At 35.8% G+C, this 17,585-nt stretch overlaps 1 protein-coding gene across 1 annotated transcript in view; it reads left to right on the top strand.

Annotated features, from left to right (window-relative positions):
- LOC139130878 (H(+)/Cl(-) exchange transporter 4-like) overlaps positions 1-16,735 on the top strand; it is a 48,185-nt gene extending 31,450 nt beyond the window's left edge. Inside the window, 14 exon segments of the mRNA XM_070696687.1 lie at positions 1,367-1,549; positions 4,527-4,616; positions 6,687-6,811; positions 7,481-7,628; positions 8,196-8,281; positions 9,014-9,105; positions 9,108-9,134; positions 9,401-9,515; positions 10,103-10,198; positions 11,029-11,087; positions 11,558-11,665; positions 12,229-12,353; positions 12,752-12,846; positions 13,332-16,735. Of these exon segments, the coding sequence (XP_070552788.1) occupies positions 1,367-1,549; positions 4,527-4,616; positions 6,687-6,811; positions 7,481-7,628; positions 8,196-8,281; positions 9,014-9,105; positions 9,108-9,134; positions 9,401-9,515; positions 10,103-10,198; positions 11,029-11,087; positions 11,558-11,665; positions 12,229-12,353; positions 12,752-12,846; positions 13,332-13,422 (1,440 nt within the window). The 3' untranslated portion in view covers positions 13,423-16,735.
- The last annotated feature ends 850 nt before the right edge of the window (positions 16,736-17,585 follow it).

Raw genomic sequence — 17,585 nt, 5'->3', positions numbered from 1 at the left:
AATAGCATTACACAAGTCATGTGTTTGATTGTGTTTGATAAATCCTGCAGCACTTCTGAACAGTCAGGAGAACAAACAGCCGTATTTTAGATTTCCTGATTTTAGTAGAAGTGAAACAACATTTGTGTAAGATTTAAAACATAAGACCGCTTCAAATAGTCATTTGTAGTCCTAGAATTTAACCTCTATGTGTATTGGTCTGTCATCAGTGAGTTCCAAAATAGTTGGTGACAAAACAATTGCGATTTTGTAATTGTGAAATGTTTTGTACACAAAGTAAGAAAGGCATAAAAAAGGTGATAGACAGTGTGAACTTGATATTTTGCGAACTCAATTGTCTTATCATTACATTTCTGAAAAATCTAACACGTGTATCAGCCATGTCGATTCATGTTCAAATGTGTGATGATGGGTGCCAACTTCTCTGAGGTGTATATGTATCTGATGGCATTGTGTCTGTCATAGATAGCTTGACTCTAATGCATCTGTTTTCAATCCAGAGGGTCAGAGTCAGTCTGGTCAAGTCTAACAGCTATTTCCACTGCTCCAGTACTTGTGTTGAAGCACATCTTTTCGCTGTGTGTGTTTTAATGCATTGTAAATATCAATGCAGATGTGAATCTGTAGCAAATGATATGATATCTCTGAAGCTATTTTATCATTTTCCTAAGTAATTTTATCTCTATTCGTGTAGTATTTTGGTCACAGGCAATGGATTGGCAAATGTATCCACAGTTTTCTAGTCATTGTACCTGGGTTCCGTTGTCGTATCAAAGCAATGAAAATATCAGGGATGAATCAGAAAAGTTAGTCTTGTTCCAAACCCATCTACCTTTACCACCATAGCTTAGTGAACACGCCAGTACAGCATGTGACTAAACAGTTCTCATAAGGGCAAATGACAGGATGCTTCATCGAATTAAGCATAGAACAACTTTTGTAATTATCTCTTGTTTTCCATGACGTCATACACTGTGCATGACACGTCAATTAGTACTTGTACAGTGCCTGTTCACATCGCAAATACGGGACCCCACACATTTTGTCTCCTGTGTTGAAGTTAAAAAAAAATTTGAAATGATAAAATATCATTCACATAGATTTTGGTGAAACCAAGTATTTTTTGTATGGAGTTGTAATAATTGCTAGTTGATGACAGCATCTCTTTGAAAGACATATAAGAGTTTTAATCTTTTTGAAATAATATTCATGAATTTCGGTACTGAAAGAATTACATGCACATGTACACCACGAACAAAATCTTCATGTGGAATGGCTTATGTTGACCTCATGGTCAATATCTTCTCTTTCAGTGCATAAAATGTTTCACTTTTGTAATTCTTTCAAATTTTGCTCTGTATTTCAGGTGAGTTATTACTTTCCGATGAAGACACTGTGGAGGTCATTTTTCTGTGCCCTGGTGGCGGCCTTTGTTTTAAGGACCATCAATCCATTTGGTACAGACCATCTTGTCATGTTCTATGTGGAATACGACACACCTTCACAGTTCTTTGAGCTGGTGCCATTCATTTTACTTGGAGTCTTTGGGGTGAGTAACAAGCCGTTTGTTAGAAATCTGTCTCTTTCTATGTCACAAACAGTATATTGTTTGAGTCTTTGGGGTGAATAGCAGGCAGTATATCAAAGATATGTCCAATTCAAATCAATAAAGACATAGGCTATTGGTATGGTTGTTATTTGAAAGGAGATACAATGAATTATGAGCATAATAATATAATATAATATGTGAATTGATTTTATGGCTTTATAACGTAAAACTTCATTACTTCATAATTTTAAAATTTCATTAATTCTTTCCTTTTTGACTCTTCCATATTTTTGTAAATCTAAACCTCAATTTTTTCTGTGGATTTTTTCCTTTCTAACTTTGAACGTGTAGATAACATAAACACAGAGGTATTGTGCAAGTAGTAGCTAGTCAAATCAAACTTTATCAAAAGTAATACAAAAGGCCAGTAATAATAATCTCAGCTTGGAATCTTTTTGAATAGGTGCAGGACTGCAAGCGTTTGGTGTAAATAGAATGTATTCAGATGATAACTGTGTCAACCTTGGCAAAAAGTAATTCATTTTGTAGCTGTATAATTGGGATGGCCTGATTTCAGTTTGACCTTTGCAGCCATTATCTTGGTTTGACTGTCTGCCTGCTCAGACACATAGAAAATACAGGAACAGTGACCTAGTATCACTGACAATGAAGACAATATTATTAGAAAGTTGCCATGGTTTATGTGAATGCACTCTTATAAAGACGTTGGGAAAATTGCCATCATTTATCAATGTTACAAACAATGCACAAGAAGATTGTTATAGGACAAAATATTATGATCAGAGTTTGATGTGATGTCATCAATCATGGAAGGTCATCTATTTGTAATTTTCTGTCATGTGGAACTGGCACATGTCTGATGACCTGTATCACAAGTAGCTGTGGAATTGTTAAAATCATAGCCAGAATCAGCCACTATTATTAAGCAGTCGATGTTCAGAAATTTACCATATGTATGCTACAAATAGAAAGTATTGTATTGGACAATAAATAATATCACTATGACTGCAGCGAAAAATTAATGAAAATTTACTGCTTTATGCCTGTATGATTGAATATAAAAATTGCACATTTACATGAAGCTCAGGGGTCTTTTTTTCTAATCTCATTGTCAATATGTCAATGGAGTAGTAGACCGGATGCATCATTTCAATTTAACGTTTTGGTTCAATATCTAAATTGCTTGATCATATCAGTTTCCCAGATACTGCAGAAATTATGCCGTGTCAATTAGATGAGTATCATTTGAACAGTCTGAGTTTCTATGAGTTCTAATGTGTGTTTTTTTGCCAGAGATTTGTGAATTGTCAGTACTGAACACTACTTATGCATTGAATGTCAAGATTTTGTGTCACAGTTTTCAATATTGTATAACTAAGAGGACCAGTAGCTGTAACTTATGATGATTTTTTTCTACTAATTCTGTTTTTAAGGTAGTATGTACCTCGAAAATGAAAGACTTAAACTTTTGCTCAAATTTTCCGCAAGGAATCTTTCAACTATCTTTTTTCAAAATAAAAATTGGGGGTCACAGTGCAAATTTTGGTACTAGAGAAACAAATTACAGAAGATTTATCAATATCTGACATTCAAAATGGCCGCCACCCCTGTGTCACCTCTATGGATTAAAATAAAAATTTTGATTTTAAAAACAGTAAGACAATGACAAATTTTTTGCTCCAAGAGCTTTACAATGAACCCCAACAAGTGGTCAATCAGAAAAGAATTTTAAAAGTTTGGGAGTCTGAATATCTGTCCCCTGGGCTCCTTCTACCTTAAATGTCAACTACAGTTTCTTGTTCTACTCCCAAAAGCATGTTGAAATACACAGTATTCAGCTTGTCAACCCAGCCTGTACATGTGTAGACTGCCTTGTTATTGTTGACATATCATGAGTTGTTGACTGGAATATAATTCAAATATAAACAATAACAGTGCATTTTACACAACCTAGACGCTGTGTTGATAAGCTAAATACAGTAGTGGGTGGTTCAACAAGAACAAGAACTTGCAATTGATCTACAAAACAAAAACTGTGAAAGAAATCATCAAAGATTACATCTACTGGCCTTTTATTAATACACAGATGTTGGATAAATGTGTTTCGGCCATGGAAAGTGATCCGGCTTAATAGAGCTGCATTGATTGCAATGTTTTGTCATTCCTAGCCTGAAATACCACATTATCATTAACAATATTTTATCAGATATTAGTATGCCATTCCACAGTCCCTCCACCACCAGTCTTGCAATGTGCCCATTGTTTTAGGTGTGAATTCTCCCCTATCACAAGTACAGGGCTTGATATGTGGCTTGATGCAGGAGTTGTCACCCGTTTTTCTCATCATTGAGATTCTGAAGTGAATTACTCATTAAACTTTGATAAGTTGGTGAATCGTACTATGAAATGAAGCATTCTTTGATGTCAAAAATGTCAGCTTTAAAACAGATAAATCTTTGAATGTTATTACAATACAGCAATTTGTCACTCCGTACATTTGTTACATGCAAGTATAGTATACCGGTACACAAAACTTGAAAAAGTTCAAAGTTCAAAGTCTGCTAAAGGTAACATGACCTCAAGCTTTGCAGTACTTTATATAAGCAGCATGGTACATGTAAACGTAAAAATATTGTTATTCAACCTGTAAAAATGACATGTAAATAACATGAACAACATTCACTAAAAAGGTGTTTAATGTTGTTTAACCATATCAAGCTCTTTACAAAAATTAACCCTGGCATTTCCAGACCGATATCATGGTGGAGGGACTGTGGCCATTCAAAGCAGTTTACCATGACTGCTGGAAAAATTCCAAAAGAGGACATGAATGTGAAAACTACCTGCTTCTGAAGTGTAAATTGTATTATCCTGGACTGCAGGCTTTACATGTATTGGCCATTTGCATTTTGTCTCATGATCTAGGTGTTAAATCTGTTGCTTGTTCTTATTTCAGGGCTTATATGGTGCATTTTTCAACAAAATGAATTTAAAATGGTGCCAATTCCGCAAAACTACCACACTTGGAAAATACCCTGTGATTGAGGTTAGTCTCAAAGCATTATCCTGTCAGTGTTAACTATTCCAGATGTGAACAGAATAATCTTTGTCCAGTCAAGAATTTGGAAATGTGTTCCGAAAAAAAGTAAATACCCATGACCTGATCCAACATTGCCAATGCCAAAAATTATCATCAAGATTTTTATGTGTTAAGTATAGAAATGCAATTAGTGTTTAAAATTCAGAGTCATTCCTTAACATGATATAGATCAAAGTGATGGTATGGCCAACATTCCCAAAGATAGTATTATTTGATCAGAGTGGCATGCACGGTGTGTCCATAATATGACATAAATCACAACAGTGTGAAGACTTAATATTTCACCCATGTTTTCTGGATGCATTTTCAAATTAATGAGACTCAACATTAGAGTTAACCAAAGTGTTACATAGTGTTTTAATTGTCTACAAACAGCAACATGTGAGTTCCCCCTTGTTATATAAAGTTGTTCAGAACGACACATGCTTAATATGACATTTTTTTGACCAGATATTGTTGTGTGTCAGAAAGTTTTGTATGGCTTCAGGAAGCCATACAGATGGTGATGTGTGTGGTATTGCCGCATCCTTACATTTTCCATTTGCTGCTTGTGCAAATTTCATGACAACATACTTGCGTTGACTGTTTGTTATCTAGACTGTTTTTGCTAGAGAGAGTCACAAACATTAAATGAGGAAAGTCATCGACGTATCATTAAAGTTACAGAAGAAATTGGTCATGCATATCACAATAAGAAAAGTTAATAAATATTAATCGCAAAAGAGTAAAAGCTATGATCTTCACATACAAAACATTTACATATACTGGTACTCGGTTTGCAGCTCTCGTATAAAGCATACGTATCCCGTTTCTATCATTTCAAGATTAAAATAGTATCTCTGCCATGAAATCTTTCATCATACATATGGTTGATTTTATACACTGTGTAGTCTGTGATCTCAAATGTTTTTCTACTTGATCTGTCAATGCTATAAATAGGAAAGCTTAATCGATGCGCTGTGTGTCATCTTCAGATTTAAAGTCAAAGTTCACTTGCCAAAGCACATTTAGAAGTCAGGAAATATAGTTTTATTGGAGAAGATCCAGGAGAAGCAATGGTGACCATGTGTTTTGGTCAGAAAAATTTTTACCAATCTTTGACAACGTCATGTAAATGAAGGCACACATTGTTTGTGTTTGAGACTGAGAATTTTTTTGTATTCAGCAATTTGATAGCAGCTATAGTTGCCAGGAAGACAAGCCATTTATATTGCAGTGCAAATTGTTTGAAAATGTCAGTGATGTGAGATCAGTTACAACAGCCTGTCTGTAAATGTTTAACGTTAGATAGTGGACATATTTAGAAACAAGTCCAGCACAATAATAAAATGTTTTGACCCACTTACAGCTGAAGAGAGAGGATAGACTAGACACTTGATTAGACTCTGGCCCAGTTATCATCATAAAACAGTGTTTATACTGTAGTGAAACATGGGACAATTTTTTCAAATTTACTTTTTTTACAAATTCTGCTCCTATGCCAGTATGGTGCATTGCATTAGTTTTAACACAGACCAGTACAACAAAATACTGTACAAAGTTTGAACTTAAATTTAGTCAACCTCAATTACACATATTTTATAACCCTGAACAGTTTAGACAGTTGTTCCATAGGTGCGTGTGTGTTTTGAAACAAAAAAGCTATGCATCTATCATATAAATAAGATTTTCTGAGTGCTCAAAGACTAGGTTTAGTAATAATAATGAACAATATCATTATAGCAAAATGTAAAGTCAGACCATTGAAGACAAAGATGATACTTGAACTGTGTGATCAAAGAGACTCACAGATGTATAAACAAAGTTGCAGTTATTGTTCACATATTGTCGTAACATACCGTGAGATACATGTACAACGTATGATAGATACTACGGGTATTACTACTACTGTATTATCAATTTCAAATTATGTAGCCTGTCCCTTGTAGACTTTGTCCAACCAAACTATTCATTATGAAGCTGATATTTGTAACATTGACATGTGTGTTATGACTTTCTATCTTTCTATTTGTCTAGGTCATAGCATTGGCTTTGATTACAGCTATAATCAGTTACCCCAATCCGTACACCAGAATGAGTTCAAGTCAGCTCATAGAATTGTTATTCCAAAAATGTGGACCGGAAGATAACTACATGCTCTGGTAAGACTCTTCTCACAATCTTTTTGTTGGTTTTACGCAGTAATTGATAAAAGATAAATCAGACATTTCATGCATTTTCATATGTACTGCAAATTTGAAATATGCCACGTAAAGTATCACAACATATCACAGTATCCTTGGGTGTCCATTTCAGATTGATTCCATTCATTCTGTACTTTCGAAAATGTTATTTCATCAGGTAAAGATTCACAACATATCATAAAGTGTCCATTTTGGATTGTTTCCATTCATTCTGTATTTTTAAAATGTTAACATTTCATCAATATGATCAACTTTTATTACAACATTATAGACTTAAGCTTTTCAAGGCCCCCACATATCAAACTGTTTGCCAAAGAGACGGACCTTTACCACACATCTGACTTCCACTGTACATTTGTGGGCGTCAAGTTATGAAGGATAATTCTCATTCAGAGAAATTTACACAGAAATGACTCATATAATGCAGCTAACACAGACACAAAGATGCATCAATAATAGGACATTGAAAGACCTTGTATCAAATACAAGGTATTATACTTTACAACTTTACTGTATATCTACTGAGCAAATCCAAAAGGGCTAATATGCCACAGATGTGAAGTATTGTATTGGTAATGTTAAGTACAGGATTATTCATTATTATTTTAATGTGTTTCTTTTTTTCAGTAATTACAAACGGAATTACACATTGATGTTACACACAGGCAGCATATCTGGTGCATCAGCTGGTCCTGGAATTTACAAATCACTATGGTTACTTGCACTAGCATTAATTTTCAAAGGAATTATCACTGTCTTTACCTTTGGTATTAAAGTAAGTAAGCTGAAGGTGGCAATTTTGAAAATGGAATGTTTGGATGGAGGAGTTTCAAGTTACCTGTGTTTTTCAGCCAAGCAATTGTGTACACTGTCATGTGCAATGATTTGATTGCAGAAGTCTGTGATTGATTTGTGAAATGTAATGAAGTCCTTCTTGGCACCATTTCATGATATTTTATAGCAGTAGTAATATTTTACATGTAAAGACACAAAGACAATGAAAAGATACGCTTCTGTACTGTGAAATATGTTCAGGAATATTCAATGAGTTTTGAAGTCAGTGTTCCTCAGCTGAACTTTGCAAGGAGTTCAGCATGTCAGAAATCTTGCTGCCATGATGCTGAGCATGAAAGTATCCAATATCACAAAGATCAGCTATGAATGAAGTCAATAGCTTGAAGTGTGTAATTGTCCTGTCAACAGAGAAGATTGTTTGTTTCACTAAGATGGGTCAGCCATACCTTTTGATTACTTCAAAATCATATTCCATGTTCTACAATAGTTTCAATTTCCAACTAGTGTCTATATGCATTACGAAATCATTATTTTTCTCTCTTGAAAGGTTCCAGCAGGGTTGTTCATTCCGAGCATGGCCATCGGTGCCTGTGCCGGCAGACTGCTGGGATTTGCCATGGAACAGCTAGTCTAGTAAGTTTAGCATTCCCACCATATTAAAGCAATAATGTACCTTCTCCTGGCCCATAATGGACTAAAACAAACTTCTCAGGACATAATGTACAAGTCAAAGCTGAATACATTGCAAAGATTGCTTGAGTCCATATGGACAAGGAGGGGGCACATTGTTGCTAATATTTTACAGTTTTGGCAATGTCAGTGATTTGTAGATGTTGAAAACATCTGGAGCCACAATGCTGGATGATCAGATAAATTATCAGTAATAATCTGGGGGATGACATCACAGAATTCACTGGTATTGACAAAGCTGTAATATAATTGTCTATAATGGCGGCCTTTGCAACAGCAAACCCAGGTACCTGCTGGCTGAGGTTTTTCACAACCCAAAACAGACCAGTTTCATATGGTGTTTTATTTTTATTTTTTATTTATTTATTTATTTCGAGAGCCAGCTCATTGATTGTATGACTGTCATTATCATGTTACCAAAGAGAAATTGTAGAATTTACTAAAAGTTCATGTAACGTACAGGTTGCTACAAATGTCATGTACTTTCCCTTATACTTTGAAAAGCTTGCCAATGTTCAAATGCAGAAAGCCTCCTCCTGAAATTTGAATTTCATTTGTTTTCTTTGATGTCATGTCATTATTTTGCTGAATTTTGATTTTCTTATTATGTTCCTTCTAATTGATGAATGCACAGACCAAGGTAAGCAACGTCTAAGATGTATTTTCACATTACAGTTTGAATTCAGACTGGAACGTGTTCAAATCATTGTGTCAGCCGGCAACACCATGTGTCAACCCTGGTTTGTACGCCATCATTGGAGCCGCTGCGTACTCGGTGGTGTCACAAGAATGACAGGTGAGAAAGTTACTAGATAGCAAGTTATTCTGCAAGATTCCAGCCAGAGTTTATGCCGAGGCTGTAATTTGTATGTCTTGCTGCACTATTGAAGAGGAGTTGTTGCTTCCTTTCAATAATAAATTTTGTCTACATTTGGTTCAGTGTAGGTTACATTTTATTGCTATGGACCTATTCACCTAGCATCCAAATGTAAATGATTTATGTTGATCATAGATGTAAACCATGATTGATAACTCAATTCACCTCTGTTCCTATTTCCACAGTCTCCCTTGTCGTCATAATGTTTGAGCTGACTGGTGGCCTGCAGTACATTGTACCATTGATGGCGGCCATCATGACAGCTAAGTGGGTTGGTGATGCTTTCGGCAGAGAAGGAATGTATCCTTTCAAACGTTGCTTTACAATAGCACCTCACTCTTCCAAAGCTGAATTTTCTGTATCGTTAGTTCTCCCCACGAAGATGAACAAGAAGACAAAGTAATGCAAGATTTGTAGTTTGGGGGCGCTGTGCATCTGTATTTAGTCTGTCCTATCTGATTATCTTCAACTGCGTTGCTATCTCCAAGACTACTAACTCTTCTAAAGGTACATTATAGATTCAATAGATAACTTTGTTTCACCTTTGATGTTGGTGAGTACTTCTATAGCGTGTTCAGAAAGCACGGTTGCACCACAATAATTGCTGATTCAGCAATCAGTACTTCTCATCAAGGGAATTGCTTTTATCTAGGGTGAATGCAACCTGCAGAAAAAGCGTCTTTCTTGGAAGAAGAAATTAGAAATTCCTGACACCTTGCTACTTTTGAAAAGGAGGTTCTTAATCAGTTTAGCCATAATGAACTATTGCATACATCGGCAAGTATTGGTGTAGCATAGTCTTGATGAATGACACAGGGCATGCAGAATTACTTTGTGACTCAATGTCTTGCTTGATAATCTATGTCCTTCCTTAACATGCAATATAGATATGATGCTCACATCCATCTTAATGGATATCCATACCTGGATAGTAAGAGAGAGTTTGTACACAGTACAATAGCATCAGATGTCATGAGACCAAAGTAAGTGTTATCCTTTCTGCCTTTAAGGTGGTCCATGCCTCGAAAATGAAAGACTTAAACTTTTGCTCGAACTTTCCTCAAGCAAACTTATCTTTCAAAATCAAGAATAAGAACCGGGGGTTCACAGTGCAATTTTCAAACCAGAGAAAAAAAGTCACCCAACATTTACCAGTATGTGAAATTCGAAATGGCCGCCATCCCTGTGTTACCTCTATGGGGAATTCCCCATTCTCGGAAAACTAAGCTGGTGAAAACTTTATGAACTCCCAAAAGAATATTGTAAAAGTTTGAGAGTCTGAATATCTGTCCCCAAGTGAGGTGCATTCTACCATTACACGTTATGACGGTATACATATTGTCACTATACAAACCATAGACGTCTTCATAATCATTACAATGTCTTTTATTTGTGGTATTTTTTACTATAATTCAAATATTTCTGGTTTCAATGGAAGTTCAACAGCTGTTTTCTGTCCCCTACCGCATCTCTTCATAAATATTTTGCCTGCCTGTCTGTCTTGCTAGTTTAGTGGAAAGGAAAGCCATGCAAACTCTGCATTGATGCTTTGAAATCTGTGAAAAGATACATTAAGACTAAAGACTGTTGCTTTACGATTGCAGTGATTAGAAGATCTACAGACAGATCATTAGAGTAAAGAGTGAGTGATGGGACAGCTGTGTTAATTACACCCAGTATCACAAACGTTTTGTCAGCTCCTGCTGTTCATATTTATGCACTTGGCCCTATATGCAGATGTCATACTTTTATTTGGGAAGAGACTACTCCCAGCTTTCTTGAAAGTCACTTATCTTTTCGTTCCTCTTTCCAGGAGAGCTGATCCTCCATTGTCAGTGATAACACAAGACGGTATGACTGTTGAAGAAATTGGTGAGTTATTATGATTACAATGGTTCCAGGGTAAATGTAGTTTTTATCCAATACCTTTCTCCTACATGCAGGCACCATGCATAATACTGATATTAGTTAGAGAAAATGTGAAACCATTAGATCAAAATTTACATCAAGCAGCAATGATTTTGTTGCATGCTCCAATTCTTTGGTGAATTTAGTGGAGGGAGTGAGAACCTCAGTTCTCTCGAATTTGAATTGAAGTAACCTTTACAAAACCATGTTGGCTGCTGATATATCCATCCATTCATTCATTCTTGTTTATTGTCAATAGAAAATTCAAATGATATGTATGTTTAATAGACTACTCAATGAAACAGGTGTCAGCAATATAGAACATCACAAACTCTGTCTACTCGACAATTAATGAAAACAACAAGTCATGACCTGTAAGAGCTGTGTTGAATTGAATTTATGGCAATATCTGATAAATTCTATTTTATCCGCAGAGAATCTGCTGACAGAGACCACTTACAATTCATATCCAGTGATAGTGTCCAAGGAATCACAGAGACTTGCTGGTTTGGTGCAAAGAAAAGATTTGAAATTATCACTCAGTAAGTAGAGAACAAGAATGAATGGGCTAATCCATACGCTTAGTGCCACCCTAAATATAACTTCATAATTGATGGTTTCCACAAAGCCCATCATGTAACCATCTTTTGTATTTTATCTGTTCATAGCATGCATCTGTATATAGTGCAGTGCTTCAATTACTTTATGACCAGTGGTCTGTGATAGAGGTTGCAATGAGTTCTGTAAACATGCTTGAAATGTGAATCTACCACGTAGTTTCCCAGCGCTCATCTGTGTGTAAGGTCAAACCCTGACACAATTTATTTCAGTTCTAATGATGCATTGGTAACTTTTATTTTCAGGTAAAAAATTACTGCTAAATACACATTGGTCAGCTAACTCATAGAGTTTTGCTTTGTGAATGAGCTTACACATAGAAAGATTGGAAATGTAATTTCAATTGAAAGTGACAGTTCACAAAATGTACCTTATCATTACCAACTTTCTTCTGTGTATGAGCCAAACAAGAGTCCAACTCCATGTGTATTCAAGAACCCACATGTTCCCCTTATCCAGCAGTGTCATGTATTTTCATTGTTGACAGGTAATGCCAGAAAACACCAGGAAGATGTTGTCACACAGTCTAAAGTGTATTTCAGTACCCATGTACCTAGATATTCCCTGGCAGGCCAGCCATCTCCACTAAAACTTACCAAGATATTGGACCAGGTAAGAATTAGATTTTTTTGCACCTGACAGGGAAGATTCCACAGTGAGTAATAAAACCACACTACTCGCTATTGTGATCACTTCCTTTATGAATTCCATGTAAAGGTATATGTCAGTAGCTTAGCTGTCTATACATATATTTTTATTTGAATCACATAATTTATCTGCATTCATGTGCTTAGGTCCATTATTTATGATGAAATTGAAATTATAAGACATAATTATTTGAGTTTCAGCCTATACACAGTTAAGTGTTCATTGTCTTCACCATTGATGATAATTGTAGATATTTTCTACTGGCTGAGATGTGTAGAATAGTGCAAGGGTAATAATGTGCTATGATTTGAGAATTTAACAATATTTTTGTATCTTTGATTTTTTTTGTTTGATTTCTTCAGTGTCCATTTCAAGTCACTGATCAGACTCCCATGGAGACTGTGGTTGAAATGTTCCGTAAGCTGGGTCTGCGTACTTGCCTTGTCACACATAATGGGTAAGTGGAAAGAATGACGCCACACACTGATAATGACAATGTGATAGCGTCTAGTTGTAACCACGGTTCTGAATTAGTTAGAGAGGATTAAAAGCAGATTATGCCAAATCAGTGGTATTTGAAAAAAGCAGAATTCTCATCAATTTCTTTGTCACTGTTCACACAGCTAATATTCAGTCTCCCTGTTCACACAGCTAATATTCAGTCTCACTGTTCACACAGCTAATATTCAGTCTCACTGTTCACACAGCTAATATTCAGTCTCACTGTTCACTGAGCTAATATTCAGTCTCACTGTTCACTGAGCTGATTTGGACCAAAATTAACAGAAATGATGGTGAGAAGGAGCTGTTTGAATATCATTATTTTATCCGCATGATGTCACAGTTTTGATTGAAATACAGGTACATTTTGTAATGTATTGACAGAAATTATAGTGTGTTCTAACCTGAAACGATAAACTTTTTTCATGTGTCTCCTTACAGACGGTTGCTGGGTATCATAACAAAGAAAGATGTGCTACGACACTGGGCCATGTTGAAGAACGAGGACCCGGATTCCATTATGTTTCACTGAGAAGCCATCGGTATATTGCCTTCAGTCGTACTATCACAGACTGAGTGTCAGAACCATTATCCAATCCTAAGAATTCAAATAATTCCAATCTCTCTATAACCGTCTTACTCTTCAAAATAACTACAAGATTATGTATTCTGTACCAAGCAGTTGGCTTCAATTGTATCGTGTGTTGACGAGCATGTTTGATTCACTCCACTTTGTTTGTCACAATGATATCAACTGAGCCACTTCCAATTAATAGTTTCTGTCTATTGAGCTACAGAATGTCTAACATAAAAGTGCAATGCAAACAGGTCTGCCCCTGTTGACCCACCACTGTGCAAGTCAGATTACTGGCATGTGTGTTCAGTGGAATTCGTTGAATCTTTACAAAATAGCAAATTCCTGATGGATGTGAGTTTCAAATAGACATCTTGTCCTGGTTTTGGTGAATGCGATTGACACACTGAGAAACAGAGGGATGTATTTACATTTCATACGGGGAAAACTTTCAATGGCTGAAAGAATTGATGAGCAAAAAATGCTGATGTTGTACATGTGCTCACTTGTGAAGTGTCAGGTGCCTAAAAATCAAAGAAAATTGCAGAATTAGGGGGATCTCTTCCTCTGGCTCCAGTTATCAAGGATTGATGTGCGCTGTGACAAGTGCCTGGCTATTATGGTGTAATGTGTGTGTACGTACATGTATGTCATGTAAATTACAACGCTTGATATCAGTAATGAGAGAAACCTCCATTGCAGTTTCCAGATTCAAAAGCTGTGAATGAGAAAAAGAAAAACTCTCCATTCATCCTGGGTCAAATTATGAGATGACTACTTAATGTTCATTCAAACATGATTACGGGAATACTCAAACAAGATGTTGTCAAATGTTGGATTGAAACAATTCTATGCTGTAAGTCTGGATGTATACATGTATGTGTTGTATCCAGAGTTTGTATATAATGTATCAGTGATTTTCTGTAAATTGATTGATATGAGAACAAGTAAACAGATTTTATCTGTCGTTGACTGTGAAACCATGTTATTCCAAAGTTAAATACTTGATGTAGTAATTTCATGTCTCAGCTTCCCACTTGATATACAGTGAAAAAAACATGCTACATAGGACAAACCAACAAAATTGTGCTATCATCAAGAAAATGTTTGGTGAAACCAAAGTTTTCTGACGAGAGACTTTGGATGGTGGTTGTATTGCATGGTAAGTTGTCTAAAAAGATGAATTTCTACGCACCAATTTTCCAAAATCATAGCTACATGAGACTTTAGGTCAATATCTGTGTGAAAGATTGTGATAGGCACAGCGTTGGTACTGTTTTGTGAAATGGCCAGGTCGTGTTCTTCATGAAGACTTCTAGGATGCAATCAGTCAAGAATTACACTTTAGTTTGTATAAGTAATGTTGCTTCCAGTGGTACATAGATCAAATATTAAACAATGCACCATGATGTTAAAATGGTGTCTCCAGAACAAGTAGATAAAATGCAGGTGTATTGAAAATTCCAAACCATTAGCACACCCAGTGTTAATCATTTCAATGCCTTCTTATCACTAGTAATTTTGTTTTTCGATATTAAACAATTTTAGTAACAATTATCACTGGCCTGTATATTTTCATGTGAGCTTACTGTAAATAGATTCATTGAGATATCCTTTGTCTGCCAAATCCACTGAATGCGTCATTGACACAGAGCTCACCCATGATATTGGACTCCACAGACAGATTTTAGGAACGGACTGTCATCAGCCATTCTAAATGAAACTATTCCATTAAGTGCACCTTTTCAAACTCTGTATCAAAGTGCCCTTCCGTTCTGCAATTTACACTTTAATGATATCTTAAATGCCAGCTTTAAAATTCAATCGAGCAGCCTCCTTATGCATGTATTCATTTGATGATAAGTTGAATTTTTATTATTTCTTTTTACTAGATTTTAAATGCAGAAAATATATCTTGAGTGTTTTTCCACTGTTTTTTTCTTTTTTTTTAATTTATCAGAAACAAGATTATTTATCTAAGCAGCAATAACTTTTGAAAAAAGGGGCAAAGTGTTGCAAATCAGTTTGAGCTTTTGATATCCTAGCAGAGGTTATGTAATGACAGTAGAAAGAGGAGTGTGTATTGATTTGTAAATGAATAAAATCACAGTAAAAGGTAGTAATTGTCTATAATCCTAAAAAATACATCTTTGTTGTCACTGTGGTACAGCATACATGTATATGCCTTAAAGATAAGTATAAAGTTTAAGTGTATATTTAAAATGTACACATTATTGTATGTACCAATAGAAAGGTCAAAGGTCAAGTCAGGTCATGACTGACTTTTTGCATTTTGATTGGCTTTTGTGAAATGACCTCAATTTGCACTGACACTTTTTTTGTCCGCAACAATTTTAAGAAAAGCAACGTCAAAGGCAAGTGTTAATGTTATCTCATGAAATTCATGAGATCTGGTGTTACTGTGTCAAGGTTATGAGTAAAAAGTCAAGCACCGCACCTGGTGTGAAATGGAATTAGTTTATGATGGTGTAACGTAGCTGTATCAGGGTTATGTATTCATAATAGATTGTAACCAGTTCCAATTGAAAGTTTCCCAGCAAACGCCTTCCAAAGAAAGCATTCAAAGTATGAGTTTGGTGTAAACTGTAATTTGCCAGATGGAAAGTTAATAGCTGGCTACTGAGCTGTGTATTCTATATTTATATATCTATATATATATGTACAGTTTAAGAAGTATTTTGTATTGTATATTGAACAAAGAATGTCTCACGGTAGGCATTGTATCTGTAATGGTTCTTTGCAGCTCTCTCTGTACATTGTATAATTTCTCAATATACCAAATTTGAAGGAATAATTGATGTGTTCAAATGAATTAACATACACGGAGAAATGTATTTCTGTGTGGAAGTTGCTGTACTGTGATTCAAATATATATATGACACATGTGTAGGCACTACACCATTGAGTAAAGTTAGGCAATGTTAACTGTATTTCATTTGGTTTTTTTAATCCAGGACATCAGTGGTCTTCATTTTTTGCACAAGTTGTTTTTATTACTTGTGAGGATGTCTGTTTATTCAGCCTGTTTTGAAAATGAAACTTCAAACAAACTTTCCATGTTTTATTCTCTACCGTCTTACATATTTCTCAGATTCATGGCTGCCAGGACTTCAGATATTGATACATGTTGCTTTTAGTAACTCCATTAAAAAATTGTCGTTAGAAGAATTGTGAATACTGTAACTTTAGCAAGTATTGCAAACCAAGTCAATTTACTGTCTCAGGTGTCAATAAAAGCTACTGTAAAGAAGTGAAATCAGTGTCAGTCCTCTCACTCTTGCCTTAGGGGCTGTGGATAATTAAAAATAGCACACGATAAACAAAAGTAAGTGCGTTTATCCTCATCCCCCTCCCCTAAACTAAAGTTCGGAAGTGTGAAAATCCAAGCAAGCCTCATTCTGTATCTGCATCCAACAATCGGTGATTCCGTCTTCCATCGCTATGAAATCATGCATATGCTACCAACCCCCCCAACCCCCCACGCATACCCCCTCTAAAATCAACCTCTGTTCAGTCAACTCAACAATGACGCAACCAATAGAATGAAATGAAACAGTGTATCCAAGATTATTGTTACATTATTTTTCTCGTGCACTGATTCACATGTATGTCAAAAGAATGCTGGTGTAGCGCCAGTGCCGTACTGGCCTGGTATACACCAAACAATGTAGCGATATTTTGCGATACAGAAAAACGTGTAGCGACATGTTGCGATAGGAAAACTTGTAGTGTGATTTTTGCGCACGGTAATCGAAATACACCCAAACCCCCCTCCCCCTAAACACAGAAGTTGCGTTTACCGTGCATGTGTTTTAATCCATGGCCCTCTCAACCCGTCCATCCCCAATTTCCCGTGAACAGGTCCACAATTACTACTGATAACAATGGGATTGGGCCAAACCATTGTGGTGATAGGGTTGAACAGTCTCTTGGAGTGAGTGAGTACTCCGAAAGGAAATGTTTCCAACGTGTTTGAATGATGTTTTGCTTGCTGCACATTTTACCGCACAATCTAGAACGAATTCAACTTGAAGTGTATTAAGCTCAACAAGAAAATGTACTGGTCCATATCTGGTTCATTACACATATTTCCTCTGCAC

This window comes from Ptychodera flava, chromosome 4 (assembly GCF_041260155.1).
Source record: "Ptychodera flava strain L36383 chromosome 4, AS_Pfla_20210202, whole genome shotgun sequence".
Classification (NCBI taxonomy): Eukaryota; Metazoa; Hemichordata; class Enteropneusta; family Ptychoderidae; genus Ptychodera; species Ptychodera flava.
Note: the sequence above shows the minus strand (reverse complement) of the source record. Positions and strands in the feature narration are given on the sequence as shown.